This window comes from Nesoenas mayeri (assembly GCF_963082525.1).
Source record: "Nesoenas mayeri genome assembly, chromosome: 2".
Taxonomy (NCBI): Eukaryota; Metazoa; Chordata; class Aves; order Columbiformes; family Columbidae; genus Nesoenas; species Nesoenas mayeri.
Window position 1 is genome coordinate 56,355,378 of NC_137543.1, and position 16,481 is coordinate 56,371,858.

At 41.2% G+C, this 16,481-nt stretch overlaps 1 protein-coding gene across 3 annotated transcripts; it reads right to left on the bottom strand.

Moving 5' to 3' along the window:
* Positions 1-185: 185 nt before the first annotated feature.
* On the bottom strand, positions 186-8,281 carry LOC308037719 (uncharacterized protein). 3 transcript variants are annotated; one of them, XM_080339702.1, is made up of 7 exons: positions 8,226-8,281; positions 7,320-7,459; positions 6,662-6,742; positions 5,144-5,234; positions 4,053-4,236; positions 3,034-3,131; positions 186-480 (listed from the first exon to the last, which is right to left on the bottom strand). In XM_080339702.1, exons 1-7 carry the CDS (start codon positions 8,256-8,258, stop codon positions 352-354), a joined length of 756 nt encoding a protein of 251 aa, XP_080195828.1. In that variant the 5' UTR covers positions 8,259-8,281; the 3' UTR covers positions 186-351. The 3 variants fall into 3 exon arrangements, with proteins under 3 accessions (XP_080195828.1, XP_080195829.1, XP_080195830.1); XM_080339703.1 differs by lacking the exon at positions 8,226-8,281 and adding an exon at positions 8,050-8,207; XM_080339704.1 differs by lacking the exon at positions 186-480 and adding an exon at positions 3,424-3,481 and having other exon boundaries at positions 3,063-3,131.
* Positions 8,282-16,481: the final 8,200 nt, after the last annotated feature.

A 16,481-nucleotide genomic window follows, 5' to 3' on the forward strand; every position in this document is an offset into this window, starting at 1 on the left:
ACACCTTTATATAGTTTACAGAAAAGGACATATTGGGAAATTCTTCAAATTAAAATACAAAGATTTTATCATATTCCCATAAACACCCACAACCCCTCCTACAATGAATGTATGTTATGAGTGTGAAAGAGAGAGGTTTTGAAACTTAGTTGAAGTTATACAGACCACGCTTTATTTAAAAGCCATATAAACAAAAATCAAAGGCACACAATACAAAAAGACTTCAGGGCAGCTTGCCATGTTGAGATCATATATTTAATCCATAATGTTATCAAAATGTGGTAGGTTTAAACGTTGCAGTAAGTATAAAAGAATATGTGGAAAATCTACTTGCCATTAAAGGAATCAGTATTACAAGTGTGCTGTAAAAGGAAGTCCATACATTACACTTATTTGTTTCAAGCACTTTTCATACTGATTATTCAGTTTCACAGATTCCTGTACAGCGTGCTTTAGATCTTCTACCTCTTCAAAAAAATCCTAGAAAAACCCAAAAATATTCACCTTAAGTTTTCTTTCAACAACATTCTCAAGAAGAGCTAGTCAGCATTTCAGTTGTTTTAAGTTCAAAGACATTTTCTGTATTTTTATATGATTGAGTTATGCAAACACAGCTATGGCGAGATACAGCAATCAACTCTAACCCTAGGTTAGAATTTAAAACTTTGCCCTGAATATATAACGCAAGTAGAATTCAAATTATGTTAGAGCCTGAAATACAGACCAATAATAGGAAGGCTCAACTAAGAGAAGGGAAAAATGTTGATTAATCAGGAAGCTACAAAATAACAGTCCGAAGTGTCAAGGGAATAATGTCAAACTCATCTGTGCAAAAATGTAGCTCTACATGCTCAAGTGAGCCAGCAGCTCACAAAACATCATTAGCTTTGAAGATCTGAAAGTTGCAAGATTATAGAAAAGGGACAATAAGCAAGGAGAGACATTAGGAGAGTGAATTAAGAAGGATGATGTTACCATTTGAAGAACACAACACTAAAGACTTTAAGATGGAAAAATGGATACCATATTTAGACCTAGAAAGACATCAAATAGTTTTAGACCTGAACTTTGTAAATTGCTAGTATCCCTTCAGAACTTTAAGTACAATTACATTTTGTTAATGAATGTCCTATTTCAGAATAGGATCCATTATTTACTACTATGCTTAAAAGTTTTTCACATTCAAAAGCATAAGATTTAAGATGCATTAAACTTGGCAGAGTCTAAAACATATAGCTCTATCCAACCGGTTCAACTGGCTCAGATAAAAACAATTTACAACAAAAGAGGGAATGAAAAAGAGCAATATGTAAGGCTACACAGAACATAAAGAGCCAGTCCCATAAGAAAGCCATAAAAAAACCAAGTCCTGTTGAACTTTTTTAATCTCAGCTTATGTCATTTTACTTTCTCTTACTGATCCTTTCATAATGCTGCTATCCCAGAATGTGTAACTTAACAAGTAGTTCTAGCTATACCTAATTCAACTAGCAGATAAATCCAGCTTCATAAGCTTCATTCATTAAAAATATTGAAGGCCCATAGCTTAAATGGAACTATGTTTTGTTTCGCTCCTGTAACTCAGGTCTACTGAGCAATTCTGGTCTTTTGCAAGTGAAGTCAGAAGTTGTTACGAAATACAACTACAGTGACCAGAGTGTAATCGCCCAAGACTTCATTACATGAACCTTGGATAGTTCTATCTACCAGAGTAACACTGTATCTACTTATATCCATCTACATGTTACACATTCTCCTGCCTATTCTTCTGACTTTTTATTTTCATGAACAGCTACATACATCTTAAATAACGTACAGTGACTTGAAACTACCTAAAAGAGTCACTGATAAAAAGCCAAAAGCTCAGGTTTATACACTTCTCTTCTGAAAAACTAAGCTTCCAGCCACAAGTTGTACCTGACTCCCTAATATGGGGATCTAGAACTCACTGCAGCTCAACGTTCTACAAGTTTCACATCCAATGAACTACCTCCATCTCTTCCTGTTACCCCTGCAATGAAAGCTAGCATATTATTTAGTTTGTGAGAAAGGATTGCAAGATAACAGATTCTCAAAAATTTAAAAAAAAATTCAACACAAGACTTGAAGAATAAGCAAAAAACAATTTGTTGCTGAAAACAAATCTTAAATCAGTACCCTGTTTCCCTGAAAATAAAACCTACCCAAAAATAAGCCCTAGCATGATTTCTCAGGATTTTTGAGGATGCTCGAAATATAAGCCCTACTCCAAAAATAAGCCCTAGTTACAGTTCATTATAAAGTCAATTTAAATAGTGTCCAGGCAGCTATACATGTAAAAAAGTAAAATATTTTGGAGCAAAAATTAATATAAGACCCTGCATTATTTTTGGGAAAACAGGGTACATTAAACTGAGTCCTCCACAGTCAGATCAGATCTATTCATCTTCTCACATAAGTTCAAGAATTACCAACTATTCACACTTTCACTTTCTACACATACCAATGTATCACAAAAACTTCAAGGCCCTCCCCTCTGCCCCCAACCCCAAGCTTCGAGTTCTGTCAGAGGCATAACTTCAATATGTTTAAGTTCAAGAGGAAATGGCTTTCTTTTCACTGACACCATGGAGCAGAAGTGATCATTCAAAAATACACTTTTATTATTGCTGCAAATGTCTGCTGGAAGGAATTAAGACTGTTACCAGCAGATACAATTTTAAGATCATAACGAGCTGAGGCCAATAATCTCTCATGAAGGAAATCAAATTACCCAGATATTTAAAAAAAAAAAATCCATGAGAAAATCCACAGTTGTTTTTAAAAAAGAAATAAATCAAAATTTGCACTATTCCTCTTCCCTAACCAAGCAGTACTGTAGGCCATTAACATTCCAAGGAGTCATTCATCTCCATGTCTTTATCAGAATGCCATAGACTTATGTATTTTGTTTGATAACAGAGTAAGTTCAGCCTAAAGACCAGTTTTCGTTCAGGCACAAAAGTTAGTTTTTCAAAAGTCGCCTATTCTTAAACTTGTCCTAAAATAAATTACCTTGTCTAATCCAGCTAATTCATTTTTTAGTGCTCTCCTTTCTGTAGACAACTTTTCATTTTCTTTCTTCAGCTTTTTAATCTCCTTCAACAATAGCTCTATATTCAAATAGAAAAATACATTCTTCAACCATTACAGTCAACCTCCCCCGCATATGAATCATATTACAGCTAAAGAGCTGCCTACGTTTTGTGATATTAGAAAATTATGGTTCAGCTTTTTAAAGTACATTTTTCATAAAGTGATTTATTCTTTAAAATCAGCCAAGCACACTCCCAGGTTCTATGAAAGATAATAGGGCCTGTCAATTGGATAATCTGAATCTGCCAGTTTCTTAGAATGTGAGATTACTTTAAAATCCACACAACATACATCACATGCTTTGATTACCTTTCTCTGACTTACACAAGAGAGTCGGTCACATTAGCCCTCACAGTCAGCACAGTTCCTGAAAATTAAGCCTACATTATTTGATCTCTCCAACCTCTTTCTTGTGCTTTGAAGTAGAACAGATAGCACCTTAACTTGTGGATTGATTTATTTATGTGAGAAAGAACATGCTCAAGCCAGTATTGTCTGCGTTCATACCATATTTTAAAGCTAAAACCAGGTTCTTTTGTGTATCAGTATCTGAAAATCAAAGAATGGAGCAGCAAACATTATCCCTAAAGGATCTGCATAGGCAGAGTTTAGTAGAATAACTAATAAATAGTCCTAAATCCAGCCATGCACTCCCACCCATAATTATAGCAACATACCAACTTCAGAAAAAGAGAAAAGCAGAAAACATTTATTTTTATCACAAACAAATGCCAGGCTGGATCCATAAATAGGATATTGATTACGAGACCCCATTTTTACATAACAGGTTTTCAAAAAATGAAAAACATTTTGTTAATAGATATGGCTGGTTGAAGTAGAAGAAATAACCTGGAGTGTGTCTCCGGACCAGAAAACAAATGCATGCTCTCTGATGGGTATACTGGAAGGAACATCATCAAAATTAACTGTACCATTACCTAAATATTTACTGCAACAGGATTCCTTTTTAGAAATGTCCCTGTGAGATGTTACTTCTCCCTCTGGAGTTCGACTTCTTTTTCCAGAAACAGCACTAGCTTTCCAAGAAACTCTTTTACTTTCCAGTTGCTCAATTCTTTGCTTCTGCTCTCGAAGATTATGCTCTAGCTCATGAATTTTAATCTGTGAAGAAACTAATTTTTTAAAAAAATGCACAGAACACAGTTCAGCTGAATATAACTGGAAACAGATCCTGAACGTAAACCTAGAGCTTTCAGTTGCTGACTTAAAACTACATTCACCCAAAGGATCTGGAAGGAGAAAAAAATACAGCAAGTGAAGTCTTGCATACGTCAAAAGTGTTTTTAAAAAAATCTGCTACTGAGCACATGCTCACCAGACAGTAGAAAAGTACATGCACAAAAATAGGAAACCTTTCTGCACAATAAAGCGTACTTTTATGGTAGCAAGTGCCAACTTTAAGAAAAAGTACACATAATCCAAAGCATAATGAATATTAATTTACAAGCAAATATATCACATGCTACAGACTCCTAGGAGGACATTAATTAGACTGGTCAGCTGTAATGCATAACCAATGCCTAACGAGGCAATACCCACTTGAAGCTTCTTGAACCACTCCTGGCCGTGCAACCCTACCTCTGCTCCCGTTATGATGCCAGTTTCTTTGCACAGCAAGGCAACAGATCTTGCTACCTAGTAGAAGACTGTTTGACTTCGTTTGGTTACCTTACTGCTGGATTTCTAAAATAAATCAGCTCACGACACATACAGAAAAATATCAGTGCTGGTGCAAGACAGGTCAGAACATGCATATGTGGCTGAAAGGGGTAGGTATGTACATGAGTAAAGAAAAAAACAAGGGAAGGGGACGCAGCTTTCAGCTACAGACTTAGCAGTGACAGAGTTCACTTTCAAAGGGAACTAGAGACTATTTTCCATTATCACAATGGCATGGGAAACAAAGATGAGTATGAAAAGAAAAACATAGTCTCATTTTACAAATGTAAGAATTACTTTTCAGCCTCCCTAAAAGCTTATAGTTGGCTATCTGACACCATCTACTTACAGTGAGATTTTTAATTGCTTCACTTTGCTCCTGGTTTGTTTTGATTTCTTTAACATAACGTTTCTGTAGCTCATTATACATCTGAAGTAGTCTAAAACAGAAGAAATGCATAAAGTGCAATAAAATACAAAAGCTAACAAAATGTGGATCCTTTGTGATAAAAGTATTAGACACCCCATAGAGATCACTTGGACTGTAGCTCTACTGTAAAGACTTGTCACAGAAATATTTAGGATGAGTGTGAATGAAATGTGACCTGCAATACAGAAAGCAACAGAAAAAAAACAGCAAAGTAAGAGTTAAAAGAATGGTCTGTATGGACAGCAAAGAATCCCTTTCACACAGCCAGACTGAGGACCCGGTTGTTTTTGTCCAGCCCACATGGTCAGAACTCTGATTAAACCTCAGTACAAATGACTCATTGATGGAAGACCCAGACATTCGCAACAGGAGGGTGGCAACAACTTTGCAGCATGTCACACAGATCATTCTTCTCCCTGACGGCACAACAGGAATAGCAGAAGACCACTCCTGAAGTACATAAAAAAGCTTGTCCAGGAACTACTTTCTTGCCACCAATCAAGAACCCACAATGAGGACTCCTGAGGCAGCGTCCCCAGCTTTGTGTTGCACAAAACATCTCATTGCTCCTGAGTGTGCGGGTGTGAGGATATGAGTGAATTAATTCTATAAGATAACGAGTGTGAGTGGGTAAAACCAATAGAAAGATAATATCCCAAATCTGGTTTATTTTGCCTTGCATCAAGTTCTGTTACACTCATTTCCTACCATATTTCATAGCATTCAATCTACATATATCAGGCCCATAATGCAACTGATGAACATGAACATTTTTCCTGTTTTATTAGGAATTCTAATAAGAGCTGGCATTCATACTAAGTCATGCCTGCGCGCCACCAGCAGGATGAGTAACACTATAATACAGAACAACTTGGTAAAATAACATGCAAATAGACGCTAGAAAACAAGCTAAGTCAGGTTATCTGTGTACAACCTAATACAAAGCAGGTCCAGCACTAGATTCAAAGAGTAACTCAGACTTCTTCCACATAAGGATCTAATTAGTTACCCGATGCACGCCCTGAGCCAGACACCCAGCCTTCCTGTGTAATTTGCAAAGAGAGTCTGGAACACTGTAAAGGAGGAAAGCGAAAAGCAAAGGCAAAGGGAAGTTTCATAATTATAGGTTAAAAATATACAAAAAGTATTGTGTGTGTGCACACAAGCATGAAGGAGCTTCCCCAGCTCATCCAATTTTTATCAGTGAAAGATTTGAGAAAGAAATCAGTTTCGTTCTTTGTTTAGTGCTATTTTCAAGTTTAATCTAAGATTTAGTATTTCCTTTTAAAAATGTAAATTGTTTTCCATTGTTTCAAAGGCTGAAAGCAGCTTCCATAAAAGTTAACAAAAATTCAACTGGTTTAACCAGGAACAACACATTCTACCCTACACAGAAGAATATTTAATTCTGTAAAGAACCATTTTCGAAGAACTCACCTGACATTGTCATTCTCTAGATTAAGATCCTTGCTGTATCCACCCTTATGCCATAATTGGGTTTCTGTCTGAACTTGAACACTTCATTAAAACAAACACAACAGCTTAATAAAATTAGATTTTACGATCTTAATTGGATCAAACAAAGCAACTGAAAAAGGCTAAATTACTTTTCAGTTTGATTTGACAATAGAGACTTCCATGCAGGATCATAAACATACCAAAATTTCAACTTCAAATTTTTGCAAACAGTTACTTAAATCCTGGCAGGACTTTCTCCAAAACACTACCACTATGGCTTTTCAGGTCCTAAGGTCACAGTTTCTGAATCTCCTAAACAGCATTGATGCAATTTAACTATGTTACTTATGTTTGGTGGAAAAATAGTCTAAAACAGCATGTTGGCTAAGCAGGGGTACTACTTATTGATATTAAAACTGTTTATTTCACTAAAACAAGGAATTTTGTCCAAGTTGCCCCAGCCATCCTTTGTTTCTTTACACACTTCCAGTGTTCTCCATCCCCCAATCCTGTTCAACGGCAGCCCCTCAAAATATGGAGAACACACGAGGCCTGGGCCATCTGAAGAATATAAGGGTAAAAGTCCTGAAATACTGCACTTCTTTTGATGTAAAAAGAAAAGTTTGACAATTCTTACTCTCTGCTTGTGACATAGTCATGCATTAACTGCTGCAGATGCAGTTTTTCTTGGATCTGACCCAGATTCTTTTCTAGATCCTTATTTCTCATGTGTAGTTTTTTCAGCTTCTTGACTAACTGTTCATTTTCATCACTGAGCTGAAAAGGAAGAGAATTGAAAAAGAAAAATCAAGCAACTTTTTCAAATCAAGCGTTAATTGAGCTGATAATATTTCAAATTAAAATTACCTCCCAAAAGTTTTACTATGGTTACCTTGAACTATATAAATACATAAAGGAAAAGGACTGGAAAAATAACTGGCTTCAAACTTTATGAAGAATTGACTAACACACAGCTTTTTTAACACATCTATTAAAGGCTTCTAACGTAATTCATAATTCATTAGTGAATGATAAGGTGAACTGGTTTTGTATTAAAAAAAATAAATTGCAAAGGGACAAAACAAACTTTCAGTTATAAACTCTAAACACCACCTCTGCAACTAAGCTCAGGCACTTTCTAGTTTCAGCTGGGCAGGCTGTTGGGCCAATAAAGGTTGGACCAGACGATCTGTGCGGTCACTTCCAACCTGGTATTCTAGGATTTGTTGTTATTGCTGTTTTAAGCCCACCAGAGCCAAAAGAGCAAACGACAGCCGCACTAGCAGAGTTTCTTGCGTGCAGGTTTGCTGAACCCCGCCCGGCACCATAGAATGATGCCTATCGCTTCGTCTACGACCCAAATGCACCTGCCCACATTGCCCTGACCCACGGGTTGTTCAGTAACACCGACGCAATCGACCGATGCTCTGTCCAGAGAAGGCAGAGCGGCGGAGCAGCAAGAAAAACCGCCGGACGGACGGACGGACGGACGGACGGACGGACGGCGACCCCGCGGGCCGGCACTACCGCGGTCCCCACTCACTCGCAAGCACTTGTGCACAGAGGGCAACGCCATGGCGCCCGTATGGCCGCCACAAATCCGCCCATCGCCCGCGGCGACCGCGCCGCGGAAGGACCTCGCCTAGCTGCCCTATTCACTGCCTGCCACCGCCGCTCGGGCAGGCGTCTGGCCACCAAAACCCATCCGCACAGGCGCCGTACAGTAGACGTCATGGGCGAGCGACCACACTGAGTCAAAGGCCCCCCCGTTGCCAGGGAAACGGAGGCGCTCGAACCGCCCGCCGCGCCCCCACAGAATCACAGTATGTTTGGGATTGGAAGGGACCTTGAAAGATCATCCAGTCCAATCCCCTCGCTGGAGCAGGAACACCTAGATGAGGTTACACAGAAAGGTGTCCAGGTGGGTTTTGAATGTCTCCAGAGAAGGAGACTCCACAACCTCCCTGGGCAGCCTGTTCCAGTGCTCTGGCACCCTCACTGAGAAGAAGTTTCTTCTCAAATTTAAGTAGAACCTCCTGTGTTCCAGTTTGCGCCCACTGCCCCTCGTCCTATCATTGGTTGTCACCGAGAAGAGCCTGGCTCCATTCTTATGACACTCACCCTTTACATATTTATAAACATTAATAAGGTCACCCCTCAGTCTCCTCTTCTCCAAACTAAAGAGCCCCAGCTCCCTCAGCCTTTCCTCATAAGGGAGATGCTCCACTCCCTTAATCATCTTTGTTGCCCTGCGCTGGACCCTCTCCAGCAGTTCCCTGTTCTTCTGGAACTGAGGGGCCCAGAACTGGACACAATATTCCAGATGCGGTCTCACCAGGGCAGAGTAGAGAGCGAGCAGAACCTCTCTCGACCTACTAACTACCCTTCTTCTAGTACACTCCAAGATGCCATTGGCCTTCTTGGCCACAAGGGCACAGTGCTGGCTCATGGTCATCCTGCTGTCCACCAGGACCCCCAGGTCCCTTTCCCCTACACTGCTCTCTAACAGGTCGTTCCTCAACTTATACTGGAACCTGGGGTTGTTCCTGCCCAGATGCAAGACTCTACACTTGCCCTTGTTATATTTCATTATGTTTTTCCCTGCCCAACTCTCCAGCCTGTCCAGGTCTCGCTGGATGGCAGCACAGCCTTCTGGCGTGCCAGCCACTCCTCCCAGTTCGGGAGAGGCACGGCTGGAGTGCGAGGCAGGCGGGCAGTGCCGCGCCTGGGAAGGGCTCGCCCCAGGGCTGGCCCGGTGCGTTTCGCCGCCCGTGAGGCAGAGATCTCCTGCCCAGCCTGCGGCGGCCGGTGACACAGGACTCTGAGCCAGCTGTGGGGTTCCAGAACTGGCTTTGCTGCGGCCTCTGACGACAGCCTAAGAACACCCAGTTCCAGCCCATCTCTTTCACGTTGTCCTTAGTTTTATTCACAAGTTAATTTTCCGTGACTAGCGGCAACTGAGTGTTTAGAATTGAGAACGCTGCCAATTACAGACCTGCATGGGGACATTTCTACCTCAACACACACCAAGTCACGTATCTCTACAACAGTGTATTCTGCATCTCTTGCTCCCATCACAACAGGCTGTCCAAGGTACAACCACGCAGTGCAGGATGGGTTGTGTCTTAGTGTTTGTGGTACTTGGTATTACTGCTATTTGCTGGGTTTTGTCTTTCTTCTTTTTTTTTTTCCGTATTTTGCAGGTATTTTTGGCAGAGCAGGCTGGAGGGCATACAGGCAGGGCAAAAACATTTCACCCTCGCGGCAGACTGGACCATAACAGATAACATGCCAGTAGAAGGTATCCACAGCCACAAGATCATCCATCACAGCAAGACTGACCCAAAGCAGTGATTACTGCTGCCCTCTGTTGCCTGGTATCAGCAGTTCAAAACCTTTCCTGTTTCTGTCTCTCTAGGTCTCAAATCAGAGTCTTTTGCTCTCTGTCTTTGTATAAAATGTTGCTTCTCTTGTTACTTACAGCCCATGACATGTTGCCATCTTTTTTTTTTTGATAAAATGTTGCCAGATACCACCGGCCCCTCCCCCTTGACCATGTAGCTCACCTGATGGCAGGGCCTGGCAATTTTTGCAAGGAACCATTCATGCCCAGGAAGAGACAGCAGCAGGTCACTGCTGCCTACCACAGGTTTACAACTTACCTAACACAGTACAAGGCACCCCGCGTACTGTAAACGTAACCAGATGAAGGGAGGTGGGGCGTGCACCTTCAGCTCCAGGGTGCAACCGCAGCATCCCTCGTGCTCCACCATCAACCTGGATCAGCCTGCCACTCATCTGGCTGACCCCCTGCACTCTGCACACAGGTCACAGTGCAAGGTAAAAGCCATTGTGCTGAGCTGAATATACGTGAGATCCAAGCTATGACGCTGCTGACAATCCGAGAGCATGTGGGAGGGAACGATGTGCCTGTGCTGCCCACTGCTGCCAGAAATCCTCTCTATCTGCCAAGATTTCTGTATTGGTTCCATAACTGCTGAAGCAGCCACACAACACTGCTAATTCTTGGGGCCCATGAGGAGTCACCTTGTCCCCAAATAGCCTGGCAACAAAATTGCTACTTTAATCAGCAACTAACACTGAATAAATTAGCAACTGACAGTTCATAGTATGAAAACCAGGAAGTCACTTCTTGATAAAGAGACGGCTGGATGTAACTAGCTACAGTAGCAGTAAAAAAAATAAAATAAATTTGGGAGGTATAATACTATCGAGCAACGCAATGGTGCTGCAGAAAAAGGGAGATCCTGTTTTCAGATGGAATAGCAATATCCTGAGAGGTAATTACTCAGTTCTATTCTGGTTTGTCCAGCACAAACAATATCTCAGGTGAGGTCCTGAGGAGTCTAGAAAACAGGAATAAAAATTCCATGAGGAAGAAAATACAGCATATCAGGAAGGGCTGAAATAACTGTGTTTGTTTAGTCCAAAAAACTGAGACTGCCAAGAATCATTTTAACTGACTTCATCTTTTATTATTGAAAAGGACAGCCATAATTGTTTCCTGTGTCCTCCAGAAGAAGATGGGCAAGAATAAAGTTACTTTCCAACAGAGGTTATATCAGTTGGATGACAGGGAAAATTTTCTTAATATCAAAGAAGAAAAATACACAGAGATCTCCCTCACTAGAGCTTTTAACAAGTGGATCAGAGAAACAGCTGATCAGGCGTGACTTTGGACACAGGTATATCCAATATGCACAGCATACTGACATTCAGCAAGTAGACAAAGACTTCACTTTAAAGCCCCTTTTAGGCCAACATTTCAATGATTCTATTTTAGAAATTATTCTCATTTAGAAAAGAACACACTCTGACATAATAATATCGATATTTTGCAAAATTTTGTAGAATGACCACTTCAGAAATAAATTTTAAAGTGACAAAGGGGAACTGTAGTACAGGACAGTGGGGTGGAGAAAGATTAGCACAGTGGAACCCAGCAGACCCCACATACCAGTATCTCACTGTACACAGCACGAGCAGGATAACAATTTTTTCCTCAATATTGGGAATGTCAGGAGTAGTCATAATTGCTTAATACCATGCAAGGCAAGGCCACTTGAATATCAGGAATAGTATCTTATAAAGAATGTAGAAGGCTCATTAGGACTTCCATTCCCATCAATTAAAGATACTCAAAAGATCGGTAAAAATGGCCCAAGGCTGGTAGCACTGGACATCAGATTTTGAAGAATACAAAAATCAAAAGATAATGTTAGCCTGCATGTATACATAAACCACATTTTATACAAATGATAAAAGACTTTTGAGTACTTGACTGGGAAACACGTTCATCTTCCAGAGATACTAACAATACATGATTTTTTTAAAACTTCTCTGTGGCAGTAAATGCATGAAATGTCACAAAGATACTTGTTTTCCACTGTAAACAATTACTGCAGGAGAATTTCCTTACACTATTATTCAGTTCATTTGTTGAACATGTTCTTTCTTCTTTGCACTTCTGTTTCTAGCTCAGCTTGGTACAAACAAATTCATGTGCTGGCACACATAAATGAAAATGTCATCGATTCCAGCAGTGCGGAGCCTGCTACTTACTGCCAAACAGCTACATGTGCACCAAAATCATTGATTCCATTTGTCAGAAAACATATGAGCATGGGATTACTTGATGCAACCCTACAGTAAGTCCAAGTGTAGCCTTTCTTCCATGCAGATTAAAGCGCAGTATGTGTCCTTTCAATCCTCAGAGACTTGCTATCCTCATGAGATTTTCCAGGAGTTAAAATCCTGCTGTGAAAATCTACCTGCCTTTGCAAAAAAGCATAAAAACTTCACCTGCTCCAGACTAATCTCTCTTTTATTCCATCCACAAGCTATGTCAGCAACGACTCCTGAGTCCCTTTCGGGGCAGAAGATGGCAAGCCTCAAGCCATCTTTCTGCCTGTTTCATTCTTTGCCACCATCAGTGCTGCCAGTCTCACAAACAAACAAGCAGCTGAAAAATCACAGAAAGATCTTGAACAAAATGGCCAACGGGAGAAAAAGGCCCTTTCTCCATCTTGTTTTGAGCTCAGGTCAGGAAGTAATAATCCCACTTGTGTTCAGGTGCCTTCCCTGAAACAGAAGCCTTGGCACAACCACAGAGGACAGGTAACTGCAAAAGTTCGGAATTCAATTCCAAACACAAATATTTCCTGCATATCAAGGTGAAACACACCATGACCTGACTGGATTTAAGATGACTGTTTGCCAAATTAGAAATAAGAAATATTTTCTCATAATACAGAGGAGGAAATCAATTTAATCTTAAGGCTGACAAAACCGAACAGAGGTAATATTTATTAAGCCAAACTAGGCTACAGGGATCCCTGCCACAGCACACTGACAGAAGTTCTGTATTGCTTTCAGTGACAGAAATATCAGGTTATAATATCGGTTAGCTTTTGCAGGGTGGGGAGCACATTATTTTTAGTATTTCCAGTGGATAATGTTAAAAAACACTGGCATGCACGTTGCAGACAGAGTCTACCACTTCTTCCTTCAAAGCCAGGGAAAAAGACCTGTATCACATATTATTCTATACCCACAGACACAGTCTAGGAAAAAAGAGTAATAGCTTGGTACTGTATTACCTTGTCCACAGAACTTTCTGCAGAGAAGAAAAACATCTCTCGGCGGAGAACAAAAGGTACTTGCACCCTAGGACAGCTCTCGCAGTAGTACCTCCTGGAAGGGAAAATTCCCCAGGACGACAGAGCCAGTCTGAAAACGCCAGAAAACACTGAAGGACACTATTTTAGCAGTAGAGCTGCCTGTCAGACCTTGAAGGCAAAAATGTCAATTTCCAGGTTAGCCAACCCCCAGGGCAGATCTGACAGGAGACTCCTGCCCTGCATGTCTGAGACTATCTTGCCTTAGTTTGTGGCAGGAGGGAAAATGCAGAGGGCGTCCAAGCAGCGATTCCTGGGCCTTCTGGATGTAGAGGAGAAAGGTGGTCAGAATATGACTGCATGACAGAAAAGGAACACAAGAAACACCGAATACACCACTTAGAATGGTGCATTAATCAAGGGCTATGTCATCAATGAGCATCATGAAATAGGGTTAGTAATTTCTGATTGTCTCTGACGAAGCAGAAGTGGGGTCAGCACAGCTCTTCTAGGGAGTCCAGCAAGAACAGAGTGCATCTCCTTATGATTTACCTTCTCCTCCTGTATACCCAAAAGGCAAAACAAAAATCTGGGCCAAACATCCTCTTTTATCAGCCATAAAATCTCTCACTGCAGCACTACAATTGCACTAAACTATTACAATATTGTAGCAGTTTGCACAAACAAAAAGCTTGTCATCTGGGTTACCTCTTAAAGGCAGACTCAAACTCCATTCTTTGTGAGACACTGATAAAAGCTCCAGGGAAAAGGGCTAGAGACAGTAAACAACAATTTTATATGACTAATCCAACATAATCCTATGCTGTGTAAAAAGACCATCCGCATGGATTCCCACTGAAGTGCTTTAATAACAGTGCAGTAAGCCTGTGGCTGTCATGCTGAGGAAATGCTCTTTCGCACTGAGGCTAATAATTTGAAAAGATTACTTCCTTCTTCTTCCCTCCCCGCCTCCCCCCCTCCCCCCCCGTATTTTATTAAAGCTGTTGGCCACTTGCTTTCCCATTTAATTCCCTATTAAGAGATCATCCATCAAACCCACAAAGTGACAAGGATCCGCACTGGAAGACATCTACAGATTCCATGTCAATTGCCAGCTACCTATAGAGAGATGTCACTGTCCCTCTGCAAACTGCAACTGATTTCATTGCATCCCTGCAGTGTGCAATTACTCCCAAAGAAGAGGACTGCAAACTGTTGGCTGAGGCGTAATTAAACCAATTTTGGCTGCAGCAGCTTCCCTTCTGGGCTGACCCTGCTTTTTGCACTGCGGACCAAGCAGACAGCGACAGGGATCTCCAGGCGGCACACAGAGCAGCCATCTCCGTGAACGCTGCGCTGCGGTTTAGGAGAGCGAGTGAAGGAGGCTGCCACCTCCAGCAGAGCCACACAAGGGCTTCACACCCTGGGAGAGAAGGAAATCCACGACTATGCACCGCTTTCTGCTCTGAGGTCAGAGAGAACAGGTTTTCCCCTTCGCTGAGCATTTGCTGTCTCAGGGAAGGAAGCCCGACCTCTACAGGAATCTGATCAGGGCTCAGAAGGATTCAGGCAGATGAAGCACCCGAGAAACACTAGTATTTCAGGTTCATCCGGGATGGGCCTACACGGAGCAGATGAGATTAAACACGTGGCGTGTGTGTAGGTTACGAAAGGCATGAGAGAGACACTGGCTGCCGTTTGGGGTTATGAAAGATCAGAGGTTACGAAAGACCTTGGCAGTTATGAAAGATGAGCCGAGAATCTGATCCAGCAAGGCAGAGAAGCAGCTTCAACCCGCTTGGAGGTGAACAGACATTCAAAAGCACCCAGCAGCTCACAGGAGGGAGCTCACACTGCCTGGCAGGTCTAGGCTAAGGGAAGGCTTGAAAAAAACTTCAGAACAGTATTAAGAAAATAGTCACCACAGACTAGGAGAACAACAAAGAGAAATATTGCCATCTGTTTATAGGCCTTACAGGCAGCTGTATTTGTTTTGCAAAGTATTTGGAATGGTCTTAAAATACTTGCTGCAGCCACTGATTTTCTAAGAAGTATCACTTCCTGGCTTTTTAGTTGTGTTTTAAATCTTCTACCTGCATGAGCCACATAGCTGGTATGAATCTGTAAAAAAACAAGGGTTCATTACATTGATATTTTAGCCCCTCAAGTTCAGCCTTTGGTGATCATGTTACTAATATTCTAGCATCAGGATGAAGAGAAGGTTGGGGAAATTTTCCTGACCCAGATGGAGTCGCTTATTTTCCAAATGCCACTCAAAAATCACTCAAGAGAGATTACTTGCTCCTGCTTAGAAAAATATTGAGAGCACTTCCCTCTGCTTTCCAACAGTATTTCCTTGTGCCAGTGATTTTCTACAGCTGCCTTCAGTGAGGGTATTTCTGCATCCAACCTACTACACTGTCATTCACACTGCCCTGTTTTTAAAACATGAGTTAAATAGACCCTTCAAAGGCCTCTGTGGCAGCCTCATCATAGCAAACCTCCAGGCATTGCAGTAGATCTGAGACACAAGGGAAGAAACCATCTGCTCTACATCAGAATAATATCTAGCCAATTTCAGCAGAAGGTATAGACTCTTTTACTGTTGACCTATTGAGCAACTAAAACTTCCCCTTTCAAGGGAAAACACAGAACACACTTTTATGACGGTCTGAGATGCTCCCTAGAACGCAGTGCCATGGTTAGCTGTGGATTTTATTTCCCAAAGTTAAAGCTGTTCTTACTACATCTCACCAGCACACACATCTAACCAGTAAATATGTTTATTCATCTGCTCCAGCATAGAAACTCTCTAGGGAATGTCCTGGAGCCAAATCAAGCTATGCTGAGCATGGCAACAGTAGAAAGCATGAATTTCTAAAACCCAGATGTCACTAAAATTAAGGAAAATCCAGAGCAATTCAGTTCCCTGCTACTGACATCATACTACATATGTTTATAGGGTTATTGCACTTAAATAAACTAATCTTACATGAGGACAAAGCAGATACAAGGTTGGAGGAAATGAGTGACTGAGAAGCAGAATAATCAGCAGAAGTATTGACAAATGTCTGTTAAGGATTTCATCAAGCAAAATTTCATCATTTCATACTTTAAGCAAACTTTAAAACTTCCTGGTATTAGTCACCTCCTCTGAGTTT